This window comes from Pteronotus mesoamericanus, unplaced genomic scaffold (assembly GCF_021234165.1).
Source record: "Pteronotus mesoamericanus isolate MK-2021 breed Mesoamerican mustached bat unplaced genomic scaffold, CSHL_Meso_final scaffold_21, whole genome shotgun sequence".
In the NCBI taxonomy this organism is placed as follows: Eukaryota; Metazoa; Chordata; class Mammalia; order Chiroptera; family Mormoopidae; genus Pteronotus; species Pteronotus mesoamericanus.
This window is the reverse complement of record NW_026555310.1, coordinates 18,330,146-18,352,986: the sequence shown is the minus strand read 5'-3', so window position 1 is coordinate 18,352,986 and position 22,841 is coordinate 18,330,146. Positions and strand designations below refer to the sequence as shown.

At 38.5% G+C, this 22,841-nt stretch overlaps 1 protein-coding gene across 1 annotated transcript in view; it reads right to left on the bottom strand.

Annotated features, from left to right (window-relative positions):
• Nucleotides 1-22,841, bottom strand: part of ITPR2 (inositol 1,4,5-trisphosphate receptor type 2) — a 434,318-nt gene that overhangs the window by 295,030 nt on the left and 116,447 nt on the right. Inside the window, exons 10-15 of the mRNA XM_054591314.1 lie at nucleotides 22,698-22,742; nucleotides 15,228-15,379; nucleotides 11,489-11,588; nucleotides 10,835-10,995; nucleotides 6,002-6,143; nucleotides 3,843-4,004 (exon numbers count right to left, since the gene is read on the bottom strand). Coding sequence (XP_054447289.1) covers nucleotides 3,843-4,004; nucleotides 6,002-6,143; nucleotides 10,835-10,995; nucleotides 11,489-11,588; nucleotides 15,228-15,379; nucleotides 22,698-22,742 — 762 coding nt within the window. The remainder of the gene's footprint in view (nucleotides 1-3,842; nucleotides 4,005-6,001; nucleotides 6,144-10,834; nucleotides 10,996-11,488; nucleotides 11,589-15,227; nucleotides 15,380-22,697; nucleotides 22,743-22,841) is intronic.

Genomic DNA, 22,841 nt, shown 5'->3' with positions numbered 1-22,841 from the left:
CATGATTATGGAAAGAAAATCACTATGCGATATTTTATTCATGAGGCATGAGGTCTATATTGTTACACAAAGATCCCAGGTAAACTCAGGTGATTTCTTTTCTGTACAATATACCACAATGATCTATTAAATCTTCTCTTTAAAGTAATGATAAGATTTCATGCCACTTTTTATCTTTAAAAAGCTATCAAACAGGATAATATGATTAACTGCTTAATTGATTAGATCCATTCATCCAATAAATATTTCTTGAAAGCCTACTACATTCCAGGCACTAGGCATACAGCAGTAGACAAGATAGATACGCTTTCACAGAGCTCACATCCAGTGAGAAAAAAAGGTGAGTAAATGAGCTAATAAATAAGATCATGTTACATGTTGATAAGTGAAATGAAACAAACAAAGGTAGCAACTTGAGATGCAGTAGATGCTAAGGAAGTGACATTTGAGCTAAGATGGCAATGATTGCAAGGCTGAAATGATAAAAAGGAGGCAGCAGGGGAAGAGAAGCCACCTAGGCGGTGGGAGTAGCAGGCGCCAAGGCTCGGAGGCAGTGGAACCGAGCTTTCTGTGATCTATAAACAAAGAATGGCCACTGCAGCTAGGCTGTAGGAAGCAAGGAGAAAGCAAGAGCTGAGGTGGGAGAGGTGGATCCTCGCAAGCCATGGTAAAGGGCAAGAGAAAGCCATTGGGGACTATCAATCATGCGTTATCTAATGTGCTCCTTATTCTTCACACTAACTCTCCTATATTCCAAGCCACTTCTGCTCTTTTCCCACATTCTGTGTGCAAGCAAGACATCTCATGCAACCAGAGTACTGGTAAGCCTACCCTGTTTCACAGTTAAGATGTTTTCATTTCAGTTTCTTGGGTATTCTCCCTGGGCATGTATCTCTGTATCTTTGTTGAGAGAATTTATTCATTAGATAGTGGTTTTGCCTTTTTTTTAACTGGAGTCTATTTATTCCTTGAAAATGATATTGGTTGCACAAATCTAATTATATTCAAGGCAGCAATTTTGTGGCCTTTCAAAATAATAGCTTTATGTGGGTAGCCAATTAAATAAAGGAACTGTCTTCTGTTAGTGCGTCACTTTAAAGATACATATTGATTTACACACTTTTATGACTATTTTAATTATACTGTAGTGTAAGGAAAACCTCCAAGATGTTTGATAAATAGATCAAGGTGTTGACAAATAATCAAAAGAAATTAGAGATGTTGCCAAATTCTACAAATAATAATAGACAGAGACTCGATATGAGAGACTTGGGTTGGTACTAAATCAGAAAAGAACTCCCTACTAAAACTCTATAAAACATAGATGTGGATAAAGGAAAACAAGGTAATTATGCAAAAAGTAGAAAGTAATTCTGCTTACGTTCTAAAATCTTGTTCTAAAAATATCAGAAAGCTGCTTTATGCTTAAAACAAAACATTTTTAATGCAACAGAAATGAGGAAAATATTTTCAACTACCACTGAGACTGAACTGTAACATGCATGAAAACATAAGGAAGGATAAAATCTAAGCCTCCATGAATGCTGGGAATTTTTTTTCCTTTTGTCAGCTCAGTGATCTACATCTTGAAGAGACATCGCAAAAGAAAGAAAGGGTGGTCCACCCACATCATATACTACAAGGAAACCAGAAAGCATGCCCCCCTAAGAGACTAAACATTTCCCTGGAGAAGTGATATGCCTAGTAGAGTGAACTAAGAACAAAGGAGATGAGAAATTATAAGAGAGAGAGAGAGAGAGAGAGAGAGAGAGTGTGTGTGTGTGTGTTTATTTCTACTAGTTGCAAAGATGAATGTTTTCGGAGGAAACACTGCACATATTGTCAGCGCAGTAGGCTCACGGGTCCCTACTAAGACTGAGGACTGAGAAAGAACTTCATGTGCCACACCTGGAAGGACTGGGAAAGGACACCAGTTAAGATGTGTTGCCCAGGCAACCTAGGAAGGACTGACAGAAAAACCAAAAGCAAGGAGACTGGCACTGAAACACGGGGTAATGGTATAAAAACAGGGCCCTCACGACCCTTCCAAAGGCTGAGCACAATCAAAGATGGTGCCCCTGTGGCCCCACAGGACTGAGAGAACCGGGCAAACTCTGTACACCTATTGCTTTTTTTCAGTCAGCTCAATCTCTCTAATAACAAGATTGCTTGTATGTGACAGCCTGTCTAGCAAAGTATATCTTTCTAGACCCAAAAAGAGACAGGAGGCCAAGTGGAATATACCAAGCAACCTCTACCCCCAGCCCCCTCCCCAGTCCTCCCCTCATACTGGGGGCTTCAGAGATGCCAATTGTCTGAAGTCTGTCATTTAATGTCCTAGAACTTAATTTTTTCCAATATAATAAAAACCACTCTTTATCTTGACATTTTAAAGGAATACAGTGAAGCTGGGAAAAATAATTCCAATGGTAGCATTTTCACTTGGGGTGAAGGGTGTTTATAACAAAGATTATGTTAAAAAGTATTTAAGGATTTGTTTATATAGTTCCCTTCCCCATTCTTCCTCCTTAGGATATTATTTATCTTCTGACTAATCTGTTTTACATATTGTTTTTAGACCTCTTCTTAATCTTTAAACAGAATATCACAGCCATTGTATTTTAACACATTTTTCTTACAGCAAATTTTTTTTTCGTGCCAAAAAACTTTCAGACTACTAGGAGGAAATAATGTGATGAGTAAGAGTCTGGGTTTAAATACTGTCTCCAGTCTTAAAACTGTATAATCTTTGGCAAGTTATTTAAACTCTTTGTGCCTCAGCTAATTCAGTTTTAACTCAGTATTAACTGAGTTATTAAGTTGTGAAAAGTGCTGAGAGTTGAACCTGGTACAAAGTAAGCACTCTACAAAAACCACCAGCTATTCCCAAGTAACCTCCAATTCCTCGGCCTGACATCCTAGGCCCTACATGGCGTAGCCCAACCTGCCTTACCTGCCCTCTCTCACACCATCCTTTCTCATGGACTCAACTCATTAGCAAAATTTACTAATTATGTGCTCATTTCTCAAAATCAGCTGAGGGAAAAATAGTAAGTAGATGACCTAATAATAATTTTATATTAAACAAACACATATATTATTGAACACATTGCAAAAGAGTATGTGATTTTAGGCTAAAAATGAAAAAAAAGAAATTTCACCTGCAGTTGACAGCTTTTAGCTATATCCCTAGGTACATCAGACTTCCCTGTTCTCTGCAGGTAGGAACATCTTTGGACAAAAGGGCCCTCTCTAGCACCCATCATTCTCTTTCCATAGACCTGTCTTTGCTAAAATGCCTGTTTCCCTAAAATGTATGGAAATGATTCTTATCCTACGCAAACGCTTCATTCTCCAAGCAGCCTTCCTGGGTGCCCTCAGCCACAACTGAGCGCTCCCTCTTCTCAATGCCTGCAATGCTGCCTTTTACTTCTCACTTCCCTTCTTTGCTCCTCCCTTATGTTTCAGATGCACAGGTCATATCTTTTCCCCAAGACAACAAACTCTTTGGCCTCTACATGATGATGTGATGTCTCACATGTTCCTAGAAATGCCAAGAAACATCTCAGTCCTCTTAACATACACAGGCTAGAACTATGCCCGTAGAACTATGCCCGTAGAATCAGACATCCTTCCCTAGCGATTCTAATTTTACATGAAAGAATAAGTACATGTCAGCTCAAAAATACTTACATGTCATTTTTTTGTGTTGCCAATATAAAACATTTCACTGCGAAGTGCAATTTCCCATTCCTATTTTATATGATTGAGAACAGTAACCAACGACCCTTGCCCATCCTTCAAATGTCAGACAGAGGTCAAAGGCGGGGCCACGCTCTGACCTGGTTTTTGCGGTAGTCCTGCTGTGAGTGCCTCAGCACGCGGTAGCACAGCCGCAGCAGGTACTTGTAGGGGGCGTATCTTTGGTCCCCCAGGTCTTCAAGTCTCAGCATAGGGCCTTCTCCTGCTTTCTCCTTAAAGGGTGCTTTCAGAATCCCAAATATCTATTAGGAAAGAAAAAAAAAAACCAATGTCTATTCTGATGCATGGAGGCACATGTTTTGCAATCTGTTTTACTTTTTTTTAATAAGCAATATTGACTCAAAAACACTTTCAAAATATTAATGTAAAGAAAAAATGAATTTAGGATACAGGGTCGGCATATTAAGGACATATAAGTACGGAGAAAAGAAGCTCCTATATCGAATGACAAAAACATTACTTAAATAAAACGCTTAATTTTGTTTAGAAATCACATTTTATTAAGATAAGGAATATAAACATGTTGGGTTGTACCATGTTACATCAAAATATTCAGATGAACTAAAATATAGTTTGATTTCTATAGGCTTTACAATTACATCTATTCTATAACTTTCTAAAATTGAAATAATATAAAAAACATTTATTTTTATCTGAAGTTGACATTAAACAATTGCCTCCAAATACTGCTTCTAAACCTCTTATAGAAGTTAATTTATTGTTCTTGATACATAAAGATGTGGTCAAACCAGTGAATGTATCAGCATTCAAATGTAACAGGTAAGGACCCACATGGGCAGCTGGTGGTACCCAGTGATCCAGATTCTAAGGTTCCTGATTGGGAAGTATTTAAAAGATTTTGAGGGATATAACTTTCGGGCAGCAAGAGAGCAGGCAGGACCACCCAGAGATGCACTGGCAGAGTGAGTAGACTGTTTATAGAATAACACATAGGCCAGGGCGTTAGCCTTAAGGCAAGGAAGCAAAATGGAAGGGAATTATCCCTGTAGTTCATGAACTATATGAATCAAAGTTTCTTCAATAATTCTGTATTCACTAAACCTTGACTTTTATTTTTATAATACAGAAATAAAGTTTTGACATGTTGATTAAAATAATAATAAGTTACTCAAGGTCCTAAAAGTCCTTGAAATAAAATACTTTATAGACAAAACAAAAAGCTAATGTCAGAAAAGACTTTTTCTCATTAGATTTGGAACCTTTGTCTTCTCTGAGAAAAACCTTGATTTTTTATTTTCAGACAAGCAGCTATAGAATATTAATTGACAATACATCTCCTGTTTTCCTTACCCAACTTCACAAATAGTAGATATAAATTAATATGAGTTTAAGTATCATCTTGAGTCCACATTTCAAGAATGCAGAAGCCCATTTGTTTACACAGCAATTGACAGAACACAAAGAATGCATAAAATCAGGTATGTTCTTAGGTACATACTATTAGGAAGTGAATTAATTTACTGGTGTGTTCTAAACAATTTCAGAAAGACATAGTATAGGTGCAGCTATAGACTTCTTGGGTAAAAAACTAGAATATTACATTGAGCACTAGTGAGCTGATGAACAGACTACCTTACTTTTCCTATGAAAGAGAGAGAAAGAAGTAGGAAAGCAGATGAAGGTGACAGTTTCCAACTTCTCCTGGAAATTCCACCTAGAAAATTATCCCAGCACAATTGGCCATGGAGATAGTCTGACCATGTAAGACGTTTAGAAATCTGTGGTAGGCTATCTCCAAGACAGCCCCCAATGATGCCTGTCTCCAAGAATTCACATCCGTATGGAATCCTGTCTACTTGACTATGGGCTGGAACTGATGGGATATTACTTGTAGGATTAGGCTATAAAAAGACGGTGGCTTCCATCTACGTGCCCTCTCTTGTTCTCTCTTGGACCATTCAGTTCTAAAGAAGGTAGGCTACCGGCTCTTGAGGCAGCCCTGAGGGGAGGCCCACGTCAGCGAGCTGCAAAGTGACTCCTCTGCCATTCAAGACTTCAGATGACTGCAGCCTGGCAAAAGGCAGTAAGCAAGAACTGCCCACCTAAGCCACTCCTAGATTCCTAATCCACAGGAACTATAAATAGCTGTTGTTTTCAGCCATTAAGATTTGGGGTAACTTGTTACACAGCAATAATTAAGTAAATAAGTAAATAAATAAACTAGTACTGTATAATTCAAAAAATAAAATATGCAAATTTCGTACATGAAAACATTTACCTGTGCCAATATATTTTGTTCCCTCATTAATTTTTGACGTTCTCGGTTTGGCTTAGTGATAACCACATCCAGAACTTCTTGTCCGTTATTAAGAACATCAGCAACAAAAAAGATGAGGTCTTCCAATAATTTGGTTACAAACCTATTGTAAAATGAAAAGGAAATTTTACTCTATGGTATTAATTTTGGGGAAAAAGTGAATAAACACTAAGAACTGCAACGCTGAAAAACAAAGTGTTTTATAATATAAAATTATTTAATCAACAAAATATTTAATGCAGTAAATATTAACTAAATCTTTAAAAAGAACATCCCTTCTCCAGTTCCTCCAGTTCCCACTCCCACATTCAGCTTCAATCAAGTATTTGTAATGACTGCTCTGAAATAAAGCCACGTGAGCCCCAACAACAGATCAGTCAATAGGAAAATCCTATTGGATGCTTCTCCATGAGTGGTCAGTAATAAAGAATTGTTCTGCTCAAGGGAAAACAGCTGTACTTGTAAATTCCTAAAATGAAATCACTTTTTTTTTACTATTAATTCAAACTACATCTCATAATCCTCACATTTCAATTTCTCCAATATATAGAATAGGAAAAGCTAACATGATCTGTGAATAGGAACAGACTGAGCAATCATACTGCAAAATCAGAAGGCCAATTTGTCACCAACATAAAGCAAGTAATAGGGCAATATTAAAATGAATTTTTTAAAAAGTGTGTTTTCAACCCTCAAAGCAATAAAAAATTATATGCAAAAAAAGACAACATATATAATAAAGTGCAAATATGAATAAAGAATGGGCAGGTATGCAAAAGAACCACTAGACTAAAATTATGATTATTTAAATAAAAATCTAATTCTTGAAGATAAACTATTCTACACACATTATAAGAAAAATTAGTGATTTATAAGATAGTATTGAAAAATTATTCAGAAAGCAGGACTGAAAGTTTTTAAAAGGCAGATTATAAAAGAAAGTTAAGAGACAGGAAGATGAACTAAGAAGCTCCAACGTGCATCTGATAGTATAACAGTGGGGAATTATAACAGTGAGGAATTGTAACCCGCCCCAACATTCTTTTGACAATGTTTCCATAAATGTTGTCTCTGACTAATATGTAGCTTGTAGATAAACATGTTTGTATAAGAATGCTAGGAACTAACTTCTAAAAGATACAGACTCAGATCTTCAGCCATCCCAGCTCTGGGGGATGTGCTGACCTTCAACTGTAAAACCAGAATGGCGTAAAACCAAGATGATGAAAACCAGGATGATGCACAGCACAGCTGACCATCTCTTGACCAATTTCAAGGTCTTTATAGGAATGGACCGTGCTCCTTTGCATGTAAAGAACTTTTCAATCTTCTCCCCTTGATCTCTTTGTTCTGCTTTCCCTCTCCCTCTTCTAAAACCCTCTGTCTACATGAGATGTTAATATGGTTTTGGAGGCATAAGCCTGCCATCTTCCCAGGTTGCCTGCACGTGAATAAACTTTCCTTCTCACCAGCACTGTTCCCATGAGTATGGCTTTCGTGGCAGCAGGCCATTGAGCCTGCGGGTCATTCTTTCTAGTTTCAACAGGAGTTACAAAAGAGAGGTGAGAGGAAAAGACAAAGAAGCAACATCTGAAGTAAAAGGGCTGAATTTTTCAGAATTGATGAAAGACATAATATTCAGATTAAAAGGATTCCTCAAATGTCAAATGGGACGAGCAAAAATAAACTTTTACAACAAAGAAACGCAGGTAACTCCCTTCCATTTTCCCTATTGGTGCAGCTATGCAGAATAAGATCAGGAAATCCCACTGAAAAATATCCAAGATTGAATGAAGATCTTGGAGCATAACACAGGAGCTGTGCCTCCACAGTCCATTGCTGGGGTGAGCAAAGGCGGGGTTATGAAGACAGGACTGGAACAACACAGGCATTTTGAGACAGATCTATAATATTCTAACACCTTCCCTTTGACCCAGTATCATTCTTCTTTGAGTTAAAAGAATATCTAACAATAACTTCATTTGGCGGGGGGGTGGGAGGGGAGTCAGAGTTGTGAGGCATTCTCAGAAAGAATTTTATATTGAATTCTAAAATCAATGAAATACTATAAATGTATTCCACTATGGCATAAGCTCTACTGTACTGATAGGTGGCTCTGAGTGAATTTTGATGGAAGGTGGCTTTTTCTGAAACTACTAAATTAAGATCAATAATTGCAACTTCGTATTTCTCAGGCAATGAGAAGTATGATGCCTTTCACTCTAAAACAGTGGGGGAGAAAGCAGAGGAAGTAAAAATGCATAACCCCTGGTCAGTCCTGGTCTTCCACCTTGCTTAGAATTTTCTAAAGAGGTTAATTTAAGATTCTCTCCAGCAGTAGCTGAAGAGGAGCCTCTCACACAGGGAGGGGTACAGCCAGTAATGGCGGAGCACTCATAATCTTAACCCTTGTTTTTTTCTTCAAGAAACACTGCGATGCTTAGCAAGGGGGACTTTTCCAGTGAGGCTGAGTAAAATTCTGTGCATATGTGAGAGTGACAGACACTAAGAAATGGATTCATCCAAAAGAAGCATTAATAGATAAGGAGCAAATAAAAAGTGCCATCTGCACATCGATTCCATTACTGGTCATAATTTAGCTCTGGTATTTAATTATCCGTAGAAGAGTGGAGCAGTTGTTTCAGCTTCTGGCCTTTATTCATTACCCCCAACAGGAGTGGAGATACGACTGAATACACAATTAGCTGTTTTCGAATGCAGGTTTGTTAGGGAAAAAACAGGTAAGAACAGAGGAAGCTGAGAAGCAGCTATTCCATTTGTTTGCATATTTATGATGCTCTTCTACTGATAGGGGTGGGAGGAATCAAGGTGGATTTTTTTTCCTTTGCATTTTAAAATATATTTCTAAATGTTCATAAAACATACATGCTTGATGATGGAATACTTATAATGCAAACCCCATCGAGCCACCACCTAGAGCAGGAAATGGAACATTGCAAGAGGCTCCTCTCAGGTGAAAACCAACCTGACTTTGGTGACAGTTATGTCCTTGCATTTCTCAGTTGCTTACGCAGCCCAAATAAGAGTTCAGTTTTGCTTGTTTTAAAACTTACCAATAATATTAGCGTGAATGAATTTGGGTTTAATTCCCACGCAATCCAAAGTTTATTAGGTTTATCCATGTTGTCATATGCAGATGTACTTCATTTATTTTCATTGCTCTACTGTGGCCCATTGTATGGATATATCAAAATGGCACTCACTTATTCCACTGGTGATGGACAGCTGGATGATTTTCCGTTTGTGGTTATTTAGAATAAGGCTGAACATTCTTAAACATGGGTCCTGGTGCACATGTGTGGGAGCAGCTTTTGTACAGATGTTCAAAAACGTTAAGCCTAGAAGGGGAACTGGTGAGTCATAAAGCGTTTGCTTCCTTTTTTGTGTGTGTGTGTGTGGTAGTAAAGGAGACTTACCCTCTTATAAATTTTTAAGCGTGCAATACAATATTCTTAACTGTAGGCACAATATTGCACAGCAAATCTCTAGGACGTATTAATTTTGTAAAAAGGAAACTTTATACCAATTAAATAGGAACTCCTCATACCCCCTTCCCAACCGCCCCCACTGGCCCAGCCCCGGCAACCACCATTCCACCCTGTGCTTCTCTCAGTCAGACCCCTGCAGCATTGCTTACGAGAGCCGAGCTATGGAAACAATCTAAATGTTTACGGATGGATGAATGGGTAAAGAAAACGCATATATACATCCAATGGAATAGCATGCAGCTTATAAATAAGGAAATCCTGTCACATGTGACCATATGGGCAAACCACGGAAGGACAAACACTGGATGACTCCTCTTATAAGAGGAGTGTTGTTTCTTTCACTTTGCTAGTCACTATCAAAAGTATTTTCCAAAGGGCTTATACCAATACTCATCTCACCAGCTGTGCATGAGAGTCCCAGTGTGCGAATGCCTCAGAAATTGGTAAGCAGTGTTTTTATTGTTTGGCTGTAAAGGCATGTAGCAGCCCCATGGGCAGGAGAAACAGAGAGATGCTTGTGCTCTGGGGCACCAGAGTCACACGTACTTCAAAATCACAGATGACTGAATCCCCGACTGACTAACTGCACGAGCTTACCCTGCTTGTTTAAGCTCTCCATTTTCCTATATGTAAAGTGGGAACAATGTCCCTGTCAGTGCTGTTTGAAGAGTAGAGAAAACACATTTACAGTACCTACCATAGTAGGCACTATGTAGACACATAGTAGACACAAAGTAGAGACAACAAAGTAGAGATAAAATCATTGACAGCTATCAATAGCATTCTTTTGCTCACTTATTTCCAAAATCAGAATCGAAGAATCAAGGATCCAGTTTCTCTGAGGGACTTTTAAGGGCAGAGAGCTACACATGCATATTATTTTCTGGTATCATACATTGGTTTCTTTTGTGGTACCTGAACAGAAAAATGTATCTTGAATAAGTAAGAACAAAAAAAAAAAAAAAATACAACTTCTTTTAGGACCTTTAGAAATCCAAAATATCAAATCAAGTGCAACAAAAGGTATTGTCAATGTTTTATGAAATAGTTAAAAAGAAAGATCAGAGAGTAACTAAAAGCAACTGTTTTCAAGCCAAACTAAAAAGTAAAAGCAAATAGTCCACCAGACTGAGCGTCCCCATTTGCATTCACTCACCATGAGCTGCTCACCCGCTGTCGGCGTGCTGCTGTGGAGATCACCCTGCACACCCCTCCAGGGTCACTCATTCGCCTGAGGTTTACGGCAGGGAGTGGACAATTGGAGTCATTTTCAAAAGTTACTCACCTCCTTTCATTCTGAGTTATTGTGCCATTTTCCAGCTTTTTAACCGTGGTTGCCAGGACTTTATTGGCATCATTGGCAAAATCTAAGTCTCGCACCTCAGACAGCGGGACGGACACAATAGCAAATGCTTCTTTATCTTCTTTTGTTTGGCAGGTTCCAATCTGCAATTAGATTTTTTTTTTCCATGCAGATGAGCTGATTCTTTTTCAATGGCCACGCAATATTCTTTAAGTATTAACACATCTTTGCAAGTTTATGAAATACAAAGCAGGAGAAGATAATCCAAACACATAATTCCCACCCTCAACACCCTCTGAGAAAGGCGCTAGGAACACAGGTTGTCCGTGCCCACGTCCTGCCTTGTCCCCGTACGTATCTCTCATCACACTCGCCCTCGACTTCCGTTTCAACAGAGCAGAGAAAATGCAGTCCTGGAGCCTTCTCCCCTTTCCACATGCTGCTCCGGCTCTGAATCATACAGCCCTGCGAGAGCCAGGCTACTGAGGTCAACCGGCAGGCACAAGTGCTTGATGAAATGAATTGCAATCATCTCCAAAACTGCTAAAGGTGGGTTGCAAGGAATGTGGCAGGCGCTCCCTAATCCCATTCACACAACACCTAGCTGAAAACTGAATCCGTCTCAGAAACATTTACCTTCAGCATAACAGGCCTCTCTTCATCTGTGTCTATAGGGATACTCGTACTGGTTACCCATGTGTTGGTACACAAATGTCTTAACCGAACATAGGAGTTCCTAAAAGCAAGATAATACAAAAAACATTATTAAAAAGTTAGCCTACTTCCATGTGAACATGTTTAACAATTTCATACATGATATGAATACAAATATATTTTAGACTAGTAACCGATCCAAGTATTGATCAGTCTGGTGGAGGGGAAATCCCTGAACTATAGACCATTTCAAAGCCGGTGGTGTTTTTCACCCAGACCGGCGGCTCTGAAAGTGTGCTCCCTGGGCCAGCAGTACCAGCGTCACCTGAGAACTGGCTAGAGATGCAAATTCTGAGCTTCATCCCAGTCCAGTGATTCAGAAATTTGGAAGGTAAGGCCCAGCAATGAATATTTTCACAGGCTCTCCGTACAATTCTGATAGATGCTCACGTGAGAAGCACCGATCAAGTAACCGACTCAGTTAAAACTGCTGTCTGATAGTAGCCCTTTCTGTAGTTTAATCATCTGCATGTAAAAGTGTACACAGTTGATTTCATTATTCATAGATTCCACACATGTGACTTCATCTACTCACTAAAACTTGAAACTCCCAAATCAGTATTCAGGGCACTTCTGGGGCAATCCTCAGGCATGTGTCGAGTGACAAAGAGTTTGAGCCACACACATGCCCAGTGAGGCTGAACCAGGCCATGCTTTGCCTTCTCATTTCTGCTGTCATACTGCAAACAAGTGTCCTTTCCATGGTTTATTTAGCACCATGTTTTCCACATTTATATTCTCTTCGGTGGCTATTTAAAACAGCCCCCAGGCGTAGTGCTGAAGTGCTGCCCACTATTAAGAGCAAGGCTGTATGCTGTGCGGTAAGCAGGAAATTCTCGTGTTAGATAAGCTTCCTTCAGACGTGAGTTATGGTGCTGACGGCTGTGAGTTCAATGTTAATGAATCAACAATATATATTAAACAAGGTGTCTTTAAATAGGAACACACATACAACAAGTTTATATATTGACTGACTGCCAAAACTATTGTGAACAGAGGTTCACAGAATCCTAACCCTGCATTTCCCCTAGGAGCAATGGCTCAGTAGCTGCTAATGCAGAGCACTGGGATCATAAGTATCAGCTGTATAGGAACTGGGAAAGTGCCTGAGCAAGGACAGCTGGAACTTCATCCAACTCAAGTATTATCGTTTTCACTAAATCTTTGATCATTTCTTTAGCAAATATGAGTTTCAGCATCTAATAAAAAATACTATTGTGGTAAGTCCTCTGCCTTCAAGTCCCTGAGAATTTAGTAAGAAAGGTAAGACATTAACTAGGTCATATGACATGAAGGAGAAAGCATTAAAGACAATAAGAGAAAATCAAATAAAATGTGAAGGGCCTCAGAGAAAGTCAGAGATTCATTCAACATTAGGGTTAACATGGTTCTCTCATTCATACAAATAGATAAAAATAAAGACTGATTTTCAAAACTCTAAAACAGCAAAGATCCAACCTTTTTCCAAATAATCATAAATTTTGAAATATCTGTCTAACCATTTATCACCCTCTGAATTACACAGAAGATGTTTCTTGGATTCAGTTGCCTTCCCTCTCTGTATTTTAAGCATCTGGGCAATGGGGCCAAATCTTATTAAGCCCATGGCTGTTCCCCTACTCTTTACTGGCATACTTGTTCAATGTATGCTTGTTGAGTCAACCCCGATTGCTGGGTTCCAAACTAAAGATATTGCACTTGAGTAGCATTTCATTTTTTACAAGGACTTTGGAAATGAATAGCTCTTAGAACCCATGCCACAAAAATATGTTGCTAGTAAGATCTTGATAAAATTGAATGTCTAAAATAAGAAGGCATTGTAGCATAGTGGTTAAGAGTATAGATTTTGAGTTCACACGCTCCAGGATCAAATACCTGGGTAATGACTTTAAGAAGTAAATAAAGCCTGTACCCCACCCCCAAGACTGATTTCACTGGTCTTGTTGCAGCAAGGGCACACAGAGGTCCCAGGGCTCCTCAGATGGTTACATTTACAGTCAACTTGAAAAGCCCTTTTCTAAGTCTCTAGTTCCTTATTTGTAAGTGTTGCTTGACACAGGGCTTAGTACTTAGAAAGTGCTCAAGGGTTTTATCATAAGAGTAGTTATCACTGAGTGTTAATTAACATTAACTTTAATGCAAAGTAATCTGTTAATACAAAACTCCAATTTACACTGAGAAAGGCTTCAAAGGTCCTTAATAGTAATAGACTAACACTTTCACATAAAGCAAGTTTTCAGGGATTTCTTATGGGTCTAAAGCACTTTATAGTGAGATCATTTTATCATTTTCTTAAGCAAACTTTCTGGGTTAAAGTTCCAAAAGGACTCCATTTTACTGAGTTTAAATCTAAAATGATGAAGGTCCTAGTAAGGATTAAGATCCCAGTACTCAGAAGAGAAGACCACAGACCCAGATCAGGTAAAACCTTCAGAGGGGATCTCTTTAGAGGCTGGTAGAACAGGGAAGAGTGAAGTGTAGCTCATGTGAAGCCAGGATTTGGTAACATTTCTCATGAATGAGAATAACCATGAAACCCCGTCCGAAGCTCAAGGAGCAGTGTTAGAATAGCAACTTTTTTACCCTCTCTGAGAGTAACTCAGGACATTGTCTGAATTTTGTGCCAATACCTTAAGCCTCAGTTTGGCCAAGGCCAAACACGATAATGCTCTGTCAAAGATTATTTACAACCATCCCACTTGGCCTAATGAAATGAGCAAGACTCATCTATGCATCTAGAGAGTGCATCATAGTGTTTTTGTTGGAAGGTAGACAGTTGTAGGCAAAAGAGCTTAATTAAAGTAATCAAATACAAGCAAAAAAATGTAAAATATTTGCTTGCCTTGCATTCTGGCTACCATATTGTCAATCACCCTCCCCACCCCTCTTGTTCACATAGGTCCAACTGGTCTCCGAGTTGGTCCTTCCCTACCAGGTCACACCTGGTAAATTTCACGATTTTTTCCATTCCATGTTCCTGCTGCTTGAAACAGTTCTAATAGAGAGGGCTGATCCGTGAAGTCATTCAGATATTTTCTCATATCTCCTAAAGAAGAGGCTGTTTCTGAATACTCCTATCTAATAGAATTCTCTCAAAACTCTGCAATTTTTCTTCAAAGCATTTTCATTACCTGACCTTATATTTTATGTTTGTCTATTGCCTCTCTCCTCCATTTGAATTTAAGTACATAACCAGTTTGTTTACAGTTGTCTTCCCAATGCCAAGAGCAAAGCCTAGAACTCAATCAATGTTCACTAAAGATTTGTTGACTGAATGGTTGAATGAATGAATGAATGAATGAATGAAAGAAAAAAATATGGAATCTAACATAATAAAAATAAAATATATAAATGTTAATATAAAGCTTCTAGATTATTTTTCATTTTAGTAACCAAAGTCCATACAAGTAATAAGAATAAATGAATCTTATGAATTTTTCAGAATTTCTTTGGTCCTGCACATTTTAATTATTTACAAAAAAAGCAAACTACATTAACTTACTCACAAAAAAAATGCATGATTTTTTACACACTTGTTCTTCACTTATGCTCTCTCCTTTTATATCACAAAAATTACATTAACATTATAGTTTTAATTCCTTACCTACCAGTAAAATTATTTAAAGAAACAGTATCAGTTAACCATAATTCTTTTTCTTACCTTGGAACCAGGCAGTCAGCTCTCTGAAGAGTTGTGGCATCCAGTTCAAAAAGAGACGCAATGTCGTTTCCATGTGGGACCGAGACCAAGGTATACATGATCTTCTCCCCTGCCTGGCGCTTCTTCTTTGAAGTTGGAAGATCTCCCTCTCTCTGTTGAGGACATACAAGGTTATTCACTTTCATCAGGTTTCTTACTAAACTCTCCAGTCGATTGGGAGAGAAGGTTTAAATTTGCATATTATTTCTTCAGTGGATTATGGCGATGTGCATTTCACATTAACCGAAAATAGCAGGTTGGGCCTGACAGCCCCTGGGGGTATTATTATCAACAGTGACAAGTCACACACTCCCAGAGGGGTGGCTGCCTCTGCGCAAATTATCAAGGCCCTGAAAATCCCATTCTCCCCTCCCTTTAGGAAACCTATTTACATAGTAATTATACTGACCACTCCACATTTAAAACGAACACAGTGAAGAAATAGCGTGCTGAATCATCTACATTTCATAAATCAAAGAGGAAACACGGCCGTGCTTCAGAGCTCCTGCCTAAGTCCAAAAACGCAACTGCGACATTTACCTGAGGAGAAGGGGAATCACCCACAACACCCCCATCCAATTCATTGGCGTGTTCGGTTAGAACCAAGAACATACTATAAAGGCATATAAAGGGAAATAAAGTGAGATCTTCACAAACAAAAGCCTTCATGGCGATCTGAAACTCAGTCAATATTTTTTAGAACCTTACCATTTTAAGCAGACAACCACACAAGACTGATGATTAGGTATTTTTTCTTGAACTTCCCCAAGTCCCAATCACCCGTGGAAGAATTTGATACATGGAAACCAAAATGTTAATATAAGTTTGGTAATTACGTACATAAATGTAATTAATTATACATATTTATTGAAACAAATGAAATTTTAAAATGAGAGAAAGACTGCTGTTGTATCATCACAGGAAGTTGAATAAAAGTCAGGGAGAGAAGGGACACTTGAAAGGCAAGTGAACGCAGTCCACATCCAACCACAAGCATTTATTTAATGGCTGCTATGGCAATGAAATATTACACCTGATCCTTCCAAAACACTCCCTTGAATTTCCATCCCAAGACTGTGACTATCACGTTCCTTGCATCAGAAAACTCTTGCAGTTTCTTCTGGTGCCCTCTGCAAATGGTGCTCATGTTGGTAGCAGCCCTGAACTGTGAACACACAGAGAAGCAGCCAGGGTTTTTGCTATGGGTCTAACATTGCTCTAAAAATATAGGGTCTATTAAAAAAAAAACTCAAAGGTTGAAAGAAATATTTGTAAATCAGGTACCTGATAAGGGAATTATATCCAGAATATATAAAGAGCACTTAGAACCCAATAATAAAAAGACAACCCAATTAAAAAATTGAGCAAAGGAATTGAGTAGACATTTCTCCACAGAGGATGAATAAATGGCCAGAAAGCACATGCAAAGATGCTCAGTATCACTACTAACTAGTTAAGAAGCAGACAATAGCAAATGTTAGTGAGAATGTGGGAAAATCCTAACACTCATATATTGTAGGGAAAACATGAAATGGTATAGACATTTAGGAAGAGTTCGGCAATTCCTCAAAACAATAACATAACCTGCGATTCTAATTCTAGGTATCTACCCAAGAGAAACGAAAATATATGATCACAGAAAAAAACTTGTACATGAATGTTCATAGTAGCATTAGTTATAGTAGCCAAAAAGTGCAAAAAACCCAAATGCCCATCAAATGGTGAATGGATAAACAAAATGTGGTAATATGAACAAGAAATATCATTTGGCCCTAAAAAGGAAGGAAGTACAAACACATCTACAATATACATGAACCTTGAAAACATTATGCTAAAGTGAGAGAAGCCAGACCTAAAAAGCCATGTATTGTATGAGTCCACATATGAAATGTCCCAAAAAGGCAAACCCATGGTGACAGTAGATTCATGACTGCCAGGGCCCAGGTGAGAGAGGGAATGTAGAGTGACTGCTAATAGGTATAAAGGTCTCTTTGGAGGATGATAAAATGTTCTCTCACCATTGCCTAGTATAGAAGCAACAAATTAGTATTTCAGTCTCCTTGGAGAACTCCCATATCCCTAAAATGAATACGTGTCATCTAATTTCCTGAGCCCCTGCACATAGATCTAATTATAATTTAGCTTTTGATATAGATTTTCCATCAAAGAAAAGACACTAACTGACCCAATGATTTAGGTATACTTAGCAACCAAAAGTTGGCATTGTGGTTATACATCAGTCATTTGTGAATTCATTTAGCAGGAGTCAATCCACCTGTATACACTCCCCTTTTGAAATGCTAATATTGATAAAATGAATTTTCTAGGTTTATAAAAAGAAAGCAGATCCAGGTTCCTAGAGATTGTCCTCCTACCCAAACCTCCTTGGTAATGTCTCCCTGCAGGACCCCAACAAGAGTAGTCAGAGACCTATGTCACAGTGGACAATAAAAATCTTTTCCAAACATAGAAAATCCTTGCTTCTTAGGGCTTATTTAAAAAGGTCATTCTGAATTATGCATACTATTTAAGACCTATGGTTTAATTTTAATTATACAGAATAAGTGGAATGTACGATTTTACCCCTAAATAATTTACTTAGGTCCTTGAGAACAAAAAGTTTAATGAATAGATAAGTTTAATTCATAAATAGCCTAATAATTATGTGAATAAGAGCTTTCAACATGTTTAGAAGTTTTAAAAGTGCTACAATCTTAAACTCTCTGCTTTTAATCTTTTACTCTGATAATTTGCTTAAACACTCTTTCAATAACAATTTGACAGTAAACTTCAAGCCAGCCTTTCAAAATTTTTAAATAATGAAATATGAAGAATGAGTTATAAGCATACAAGTTTTAAATGTGTTGACCAAGCTACGATATAGAAAATCAGTCTTATATTTCTATAACACAAAGACAGTTCTGTTCAAAATTGTGTTCTGTGGCTTTTATATAGAAACCCACATCTTTTTCTAAGTAAGAAAAAAAGACACAAAAACACTAGTTCCCCGCACAGAATTACAGAAGCACAATGCCCTCCCTCTTGCAACATGAAAATACATTAAGGTACAGCAGAGCTTAGACAGGTGTTAAATTTAACATCAGCCAGCTATCCAAAACACTCAATTTAGGGAATGCAGGGCCTCAGAATATTAACCTAATCTGCCGGGCTCTTATAAAACTAGCATTTTCACTTGGAAGGAAAGGCACACAGCCTGGCAGGTTACATGAGTTGAAAATCCCTTATGAAAAGCCAGTCGGGTAAACTAATGGCTCGCCTGGCCCCTCCTGCCCGTCCTGAGGCCGCCCGCGGCAGCTCAGCAGTTAGTCTGCTGTAACACCTTCTCTGTTGACTCATTTGTGAGTCATCGAATTTTTAGCAGAGACATCGCAATGCTGTTGTTGGGCGCCAGAGACATTCTGTAAGAAACAATGTATGCGTTTTCAGGGCTGATTCAGACCTGTGTGGGGCTGCAGCAGCATAATCATGTGCAGGCATCTGTGTATTTTTGTTCAGACCCTCTGGGGCTCTTGCTGATGACTTTATGTAACAGACACAATCCTGTCATTTAAAGCAGCAAGCACCTCTTTTGCCATTCCTGAACAAGCTGTTATTCTCAAACTAATTCCTAACATAACCCTCTTTTCTTTCTTTTCCTTATCATGTTACCACTGTAAAGCTCAAGGGAATTTGGTGGTCTTCTTTCAGAATCTGGTACCTACCTCATCCCTGCCTCAAAGAAAAAAATTCTACAGAATATAATTTTCAAGTCTATTTCAACGAAGTTTCCCTGGTTCCTAGCACATTTTTGTTTACATATGTTTTTGCACAAAGACTGATGGTTCTCAACAGGAGGACAGTCTGGTGCCCAGGGACATTCAGCAATTTCCAGAGACACTTATAGTTGCCACAGCCCGGGGCAGGCTGAACCACTGCTGGCATCCATGAGTGTAGCAGAGTCCGTGGATGCAACTAAACATCCAACAATGCAAAGGAGGGTCCCCCACAACAAAGAATCATCTGATCCAATATATCACTATTGTTGGGGTCAAGAACCCTCCGCATAGACAACAGACACTCCCTTGAAAAATCAGACCACATTATTCCACATAAATATGGTAAGGTTAAAATGGGTGGTGTTATTCCCCTCCACCCCCCAAAAAAATCCCCTTCAAAGAGTCATTTAAAAAGATGCAGCCTTTCAAGGAGAAGAAACTAATGACTGCCAGGTTCCCAGCTGGGTTTGACACAGTTCCAATATTTACAGAGTCCCTGTGGATGCTGTACATTTGTAAGATTGGAAATAATAGGCTCTTTTGTAGAATAAATACAGCAATTTGGGTCTTAATGGGAGCTCTGACACACACCGACTCATTTCAGCAGCGCCATGCATTAACCTTTGGCACTTCAAAAATGGAAGGCAACATTTTGATAAAGGTTTATAAATTACAGGAAAAATATTAACTGGATATTAAATAGACAACATAGGGAAAATTAGAAAAGAAAATAATTAGCATGGTCCCAGTGAACTCCGTGTTACTGGAACCCAGAGCTGAAGTAAGAGAGCATTCTATTCTGTTTTGGGAAATTGGTTTCATTTTTCATAGGTGAAACTCTAACTGCTCCCCTGTTTTGTTTTGTTTTTTTTTTTTACATAGAAACATAATTATTGGTAGGTGGTAAATGGCCTATAAAATGAGGAGTCATATTGTTAGCTTTATTGTTCCATATTCTCAGTTTTATTTACTTTCAAGATTTTGGAGAGAAAAAAAATAAAATAAAATGTCTCCAGTTGGATGTGTCTCTGAAATGACAAATGACATCCAGGCATAAACTTCCACAGCAAAGGCAATCCTGCCTGTGCTACATGCAATTAAGTATTGCTAAAACAAAAGAGTGCTCTTTCTCGCCTTTAGAAATGAATAAAGAAGGAAAAAGTCTATCGAGTCTAACTAAAAGCTAATTAACACAAAGAGTAGACTTCATCATGGATTTATTACTTATTTACATTCTTTATGCTGCTTCATAAACCATCATGCTCTGTATTCTCCCGCTCAGCTCTGCCCAGAATTATTAGCAGCGCCACCAAACAGTACGTAGCTGAAAGGAGATTAGCTCAGAAATTTACTTCAATGGCACAACTTGAAGCTTTGATATGATGTCCTTTTAGTAGAAACACGTCACATCTTTAGCCTACTACCATCTTTATTCAAAGAGTTTCCATCTGTCCGATCACTTTATCATTTTACTGCAGGCCGGTGGGGTCATGGAGGGTAAACACTCTCATCCTACAACACAGGTAAGGAAACTGAGTCTCAGGAAAGCAATCTGATGTGTCCCAGGCAACGCCAGTTAATGGTGGTCCTAGAAGTATCACCCTTGGCCCTACCATGACGAAGTCACATAGAATATCATAAAAATAAACCTGGATAAAGAGAAAAGCAGCCCTGGACACCCAACAGCTTGCCTTGGTGTCACTGGGGGCTGGCCCTGCGCTCACAGTGAGGCCAGTGTTCTCCAGTCAAACATGAACAATTTCACAAAATGTCAACATCGGATAAGGCCACCCCCTGACTAGGATGGATCAAGACAAAACACTACCACTCCGGAATCATGTCTGAACATCGACAAAAGAGGAACATTGTCCAAGCCACAACAATGATGAACTATCCCCCTTCTCTAGCTAACATGAGCAACTGCTGCTTCGTTAGCAGTGACAGCGTTAGCCTGGCTCCAGTCTGCTCTCTCTATACATAACACTTACTAAAATGCCTTCTGACAGCGTTCCGATCCAGCGAAAAAGCTCACTTCCTTAAATCCTCCCCAAAATCATCCTGCACAAGCCTAAATCCTCTAATACATTCTTGCTCACAAAGCTTCACTTGGATGCCCCACGGTTCCCACAACATGTGTGAAAGGAGTAATAAACCCACCCCGCTTGTTCCAGTACAGGTGTGTTCGTGGTGGTCTCTGGCTGGAAGGCACTGACTAACTTACAGTTAAAACCAAAGAAGCTGTGATTCATCCTTAGCTTGTAAACCATAGTTATTGATAGTATTTTTCTAAATCTTAGGAAAAGTAAGAACCCAACAATCCTGGGGCAGCTGTTTGAAAACCAAACGTCAAAGAGCCACACAGGATGATAGTATGGAATTAAAGACAGAGGATCCTATGGATCTGATAAGCCTAATTCTAGGTTTAGACACAATTTCAAGTTTTCATTGGGTCAGTGACCTGATACTTTAGCTTATTTCTATTGTAATCCGGATTGGCGGAGAGGGGAGACAAACAGGACTGACTCAGATCCAAAAACTCTGATTTGATTTACCTCCCCACATCAACATCCTCATAAAGCATAAGGCTGTGTAGCAATGCAAAGACATAGTAATTTTAATTAAACATTCCACCTCTTTCTACCAAACGGTAGAATTTTGGATAATACAGGACTAATAGCTGCCAATTCAAAAAAGGATTATTAAATTTCTAAGCAAATTGAATTATAGACTGCATCTATTTTATGTCAAGATATCTGGCTAAATTACAAAAAAATAATAATATGCACATCATCTAGCATTTATCTGTATCACATCAAATTTTCCTGAATTTCTGAATTTTTTATTAAATTAAGTCATGTTGTAATCATGAAAATATCTTCTTTACAAATGATGATGAAATGAGCTGGGTGAATAAGCACAAATATTTTAATGAGAATTGGCTTTAAAATAAGATTGAGAAGTTTTTTGAGTAGCATATTTTAGAATATCATAAAAATCAGTCACCTGGTTGTTTGATGTTTCAATGCCTCCTTGTAAGTAGAACCCAGCTTATTTTGAATCAAAGAAGATTGACCTGCCCTGGCTGATCTGGCTCAATAGATTGAGTGCTGGCCTATGAACCAAAGGGTCGCAGGTTTGATTACTAGTCAGGACACAGGCCTGAGTTGCAGGACAGGTCCCCCGTGGGGGGTATGTGAGAGGCAACCACATATTTATGTTTCTCCCCCTCTCTTTCTCCCTCCCTTCCCCTCTGTCTAAAAATAAATAAATAAAAGCTTTAAAAAAAAAAAGATTGTCATATTATCCTTTTTAATATCATGCCATGATTCCATTTCTCCTGCCTAATCTGTATTCTCTCCTGAAAACTAAGCCTAGACCCACCATATACCCCAGACGCTAGCTGTCTTCAGCATTCAATCATAAATGGCCTTCAAGTTGCTAGAAATCTCCCTCAATATCTACTATGGAGCATCTTCTTATGATCTAAGCCGGGTATGTTATCTTTTACCTTTTATCTCTGGTCCACAGCCTCTACTCAGAGAATCCCCCTCAGAGACCCTAGTCTTGAAATTTCCTATTAACGTTTTCAGTTTGGTCATATAAAATATAAATGCTCTGTTTGGGCTTTGTTGGCAGGAAAAACAATTCTACTCACCATAACTTTTCCTTCATTTTGGGCATCTCGATAATCAGGATTAAGCTAAAAAAGAAAAAAGGAAAAAACTAGTTTAATTGCTATTAAAAGCACATTGATAAGGCCAATAATGTTTAATTCAAGTCACTATGATACCATTAGCTA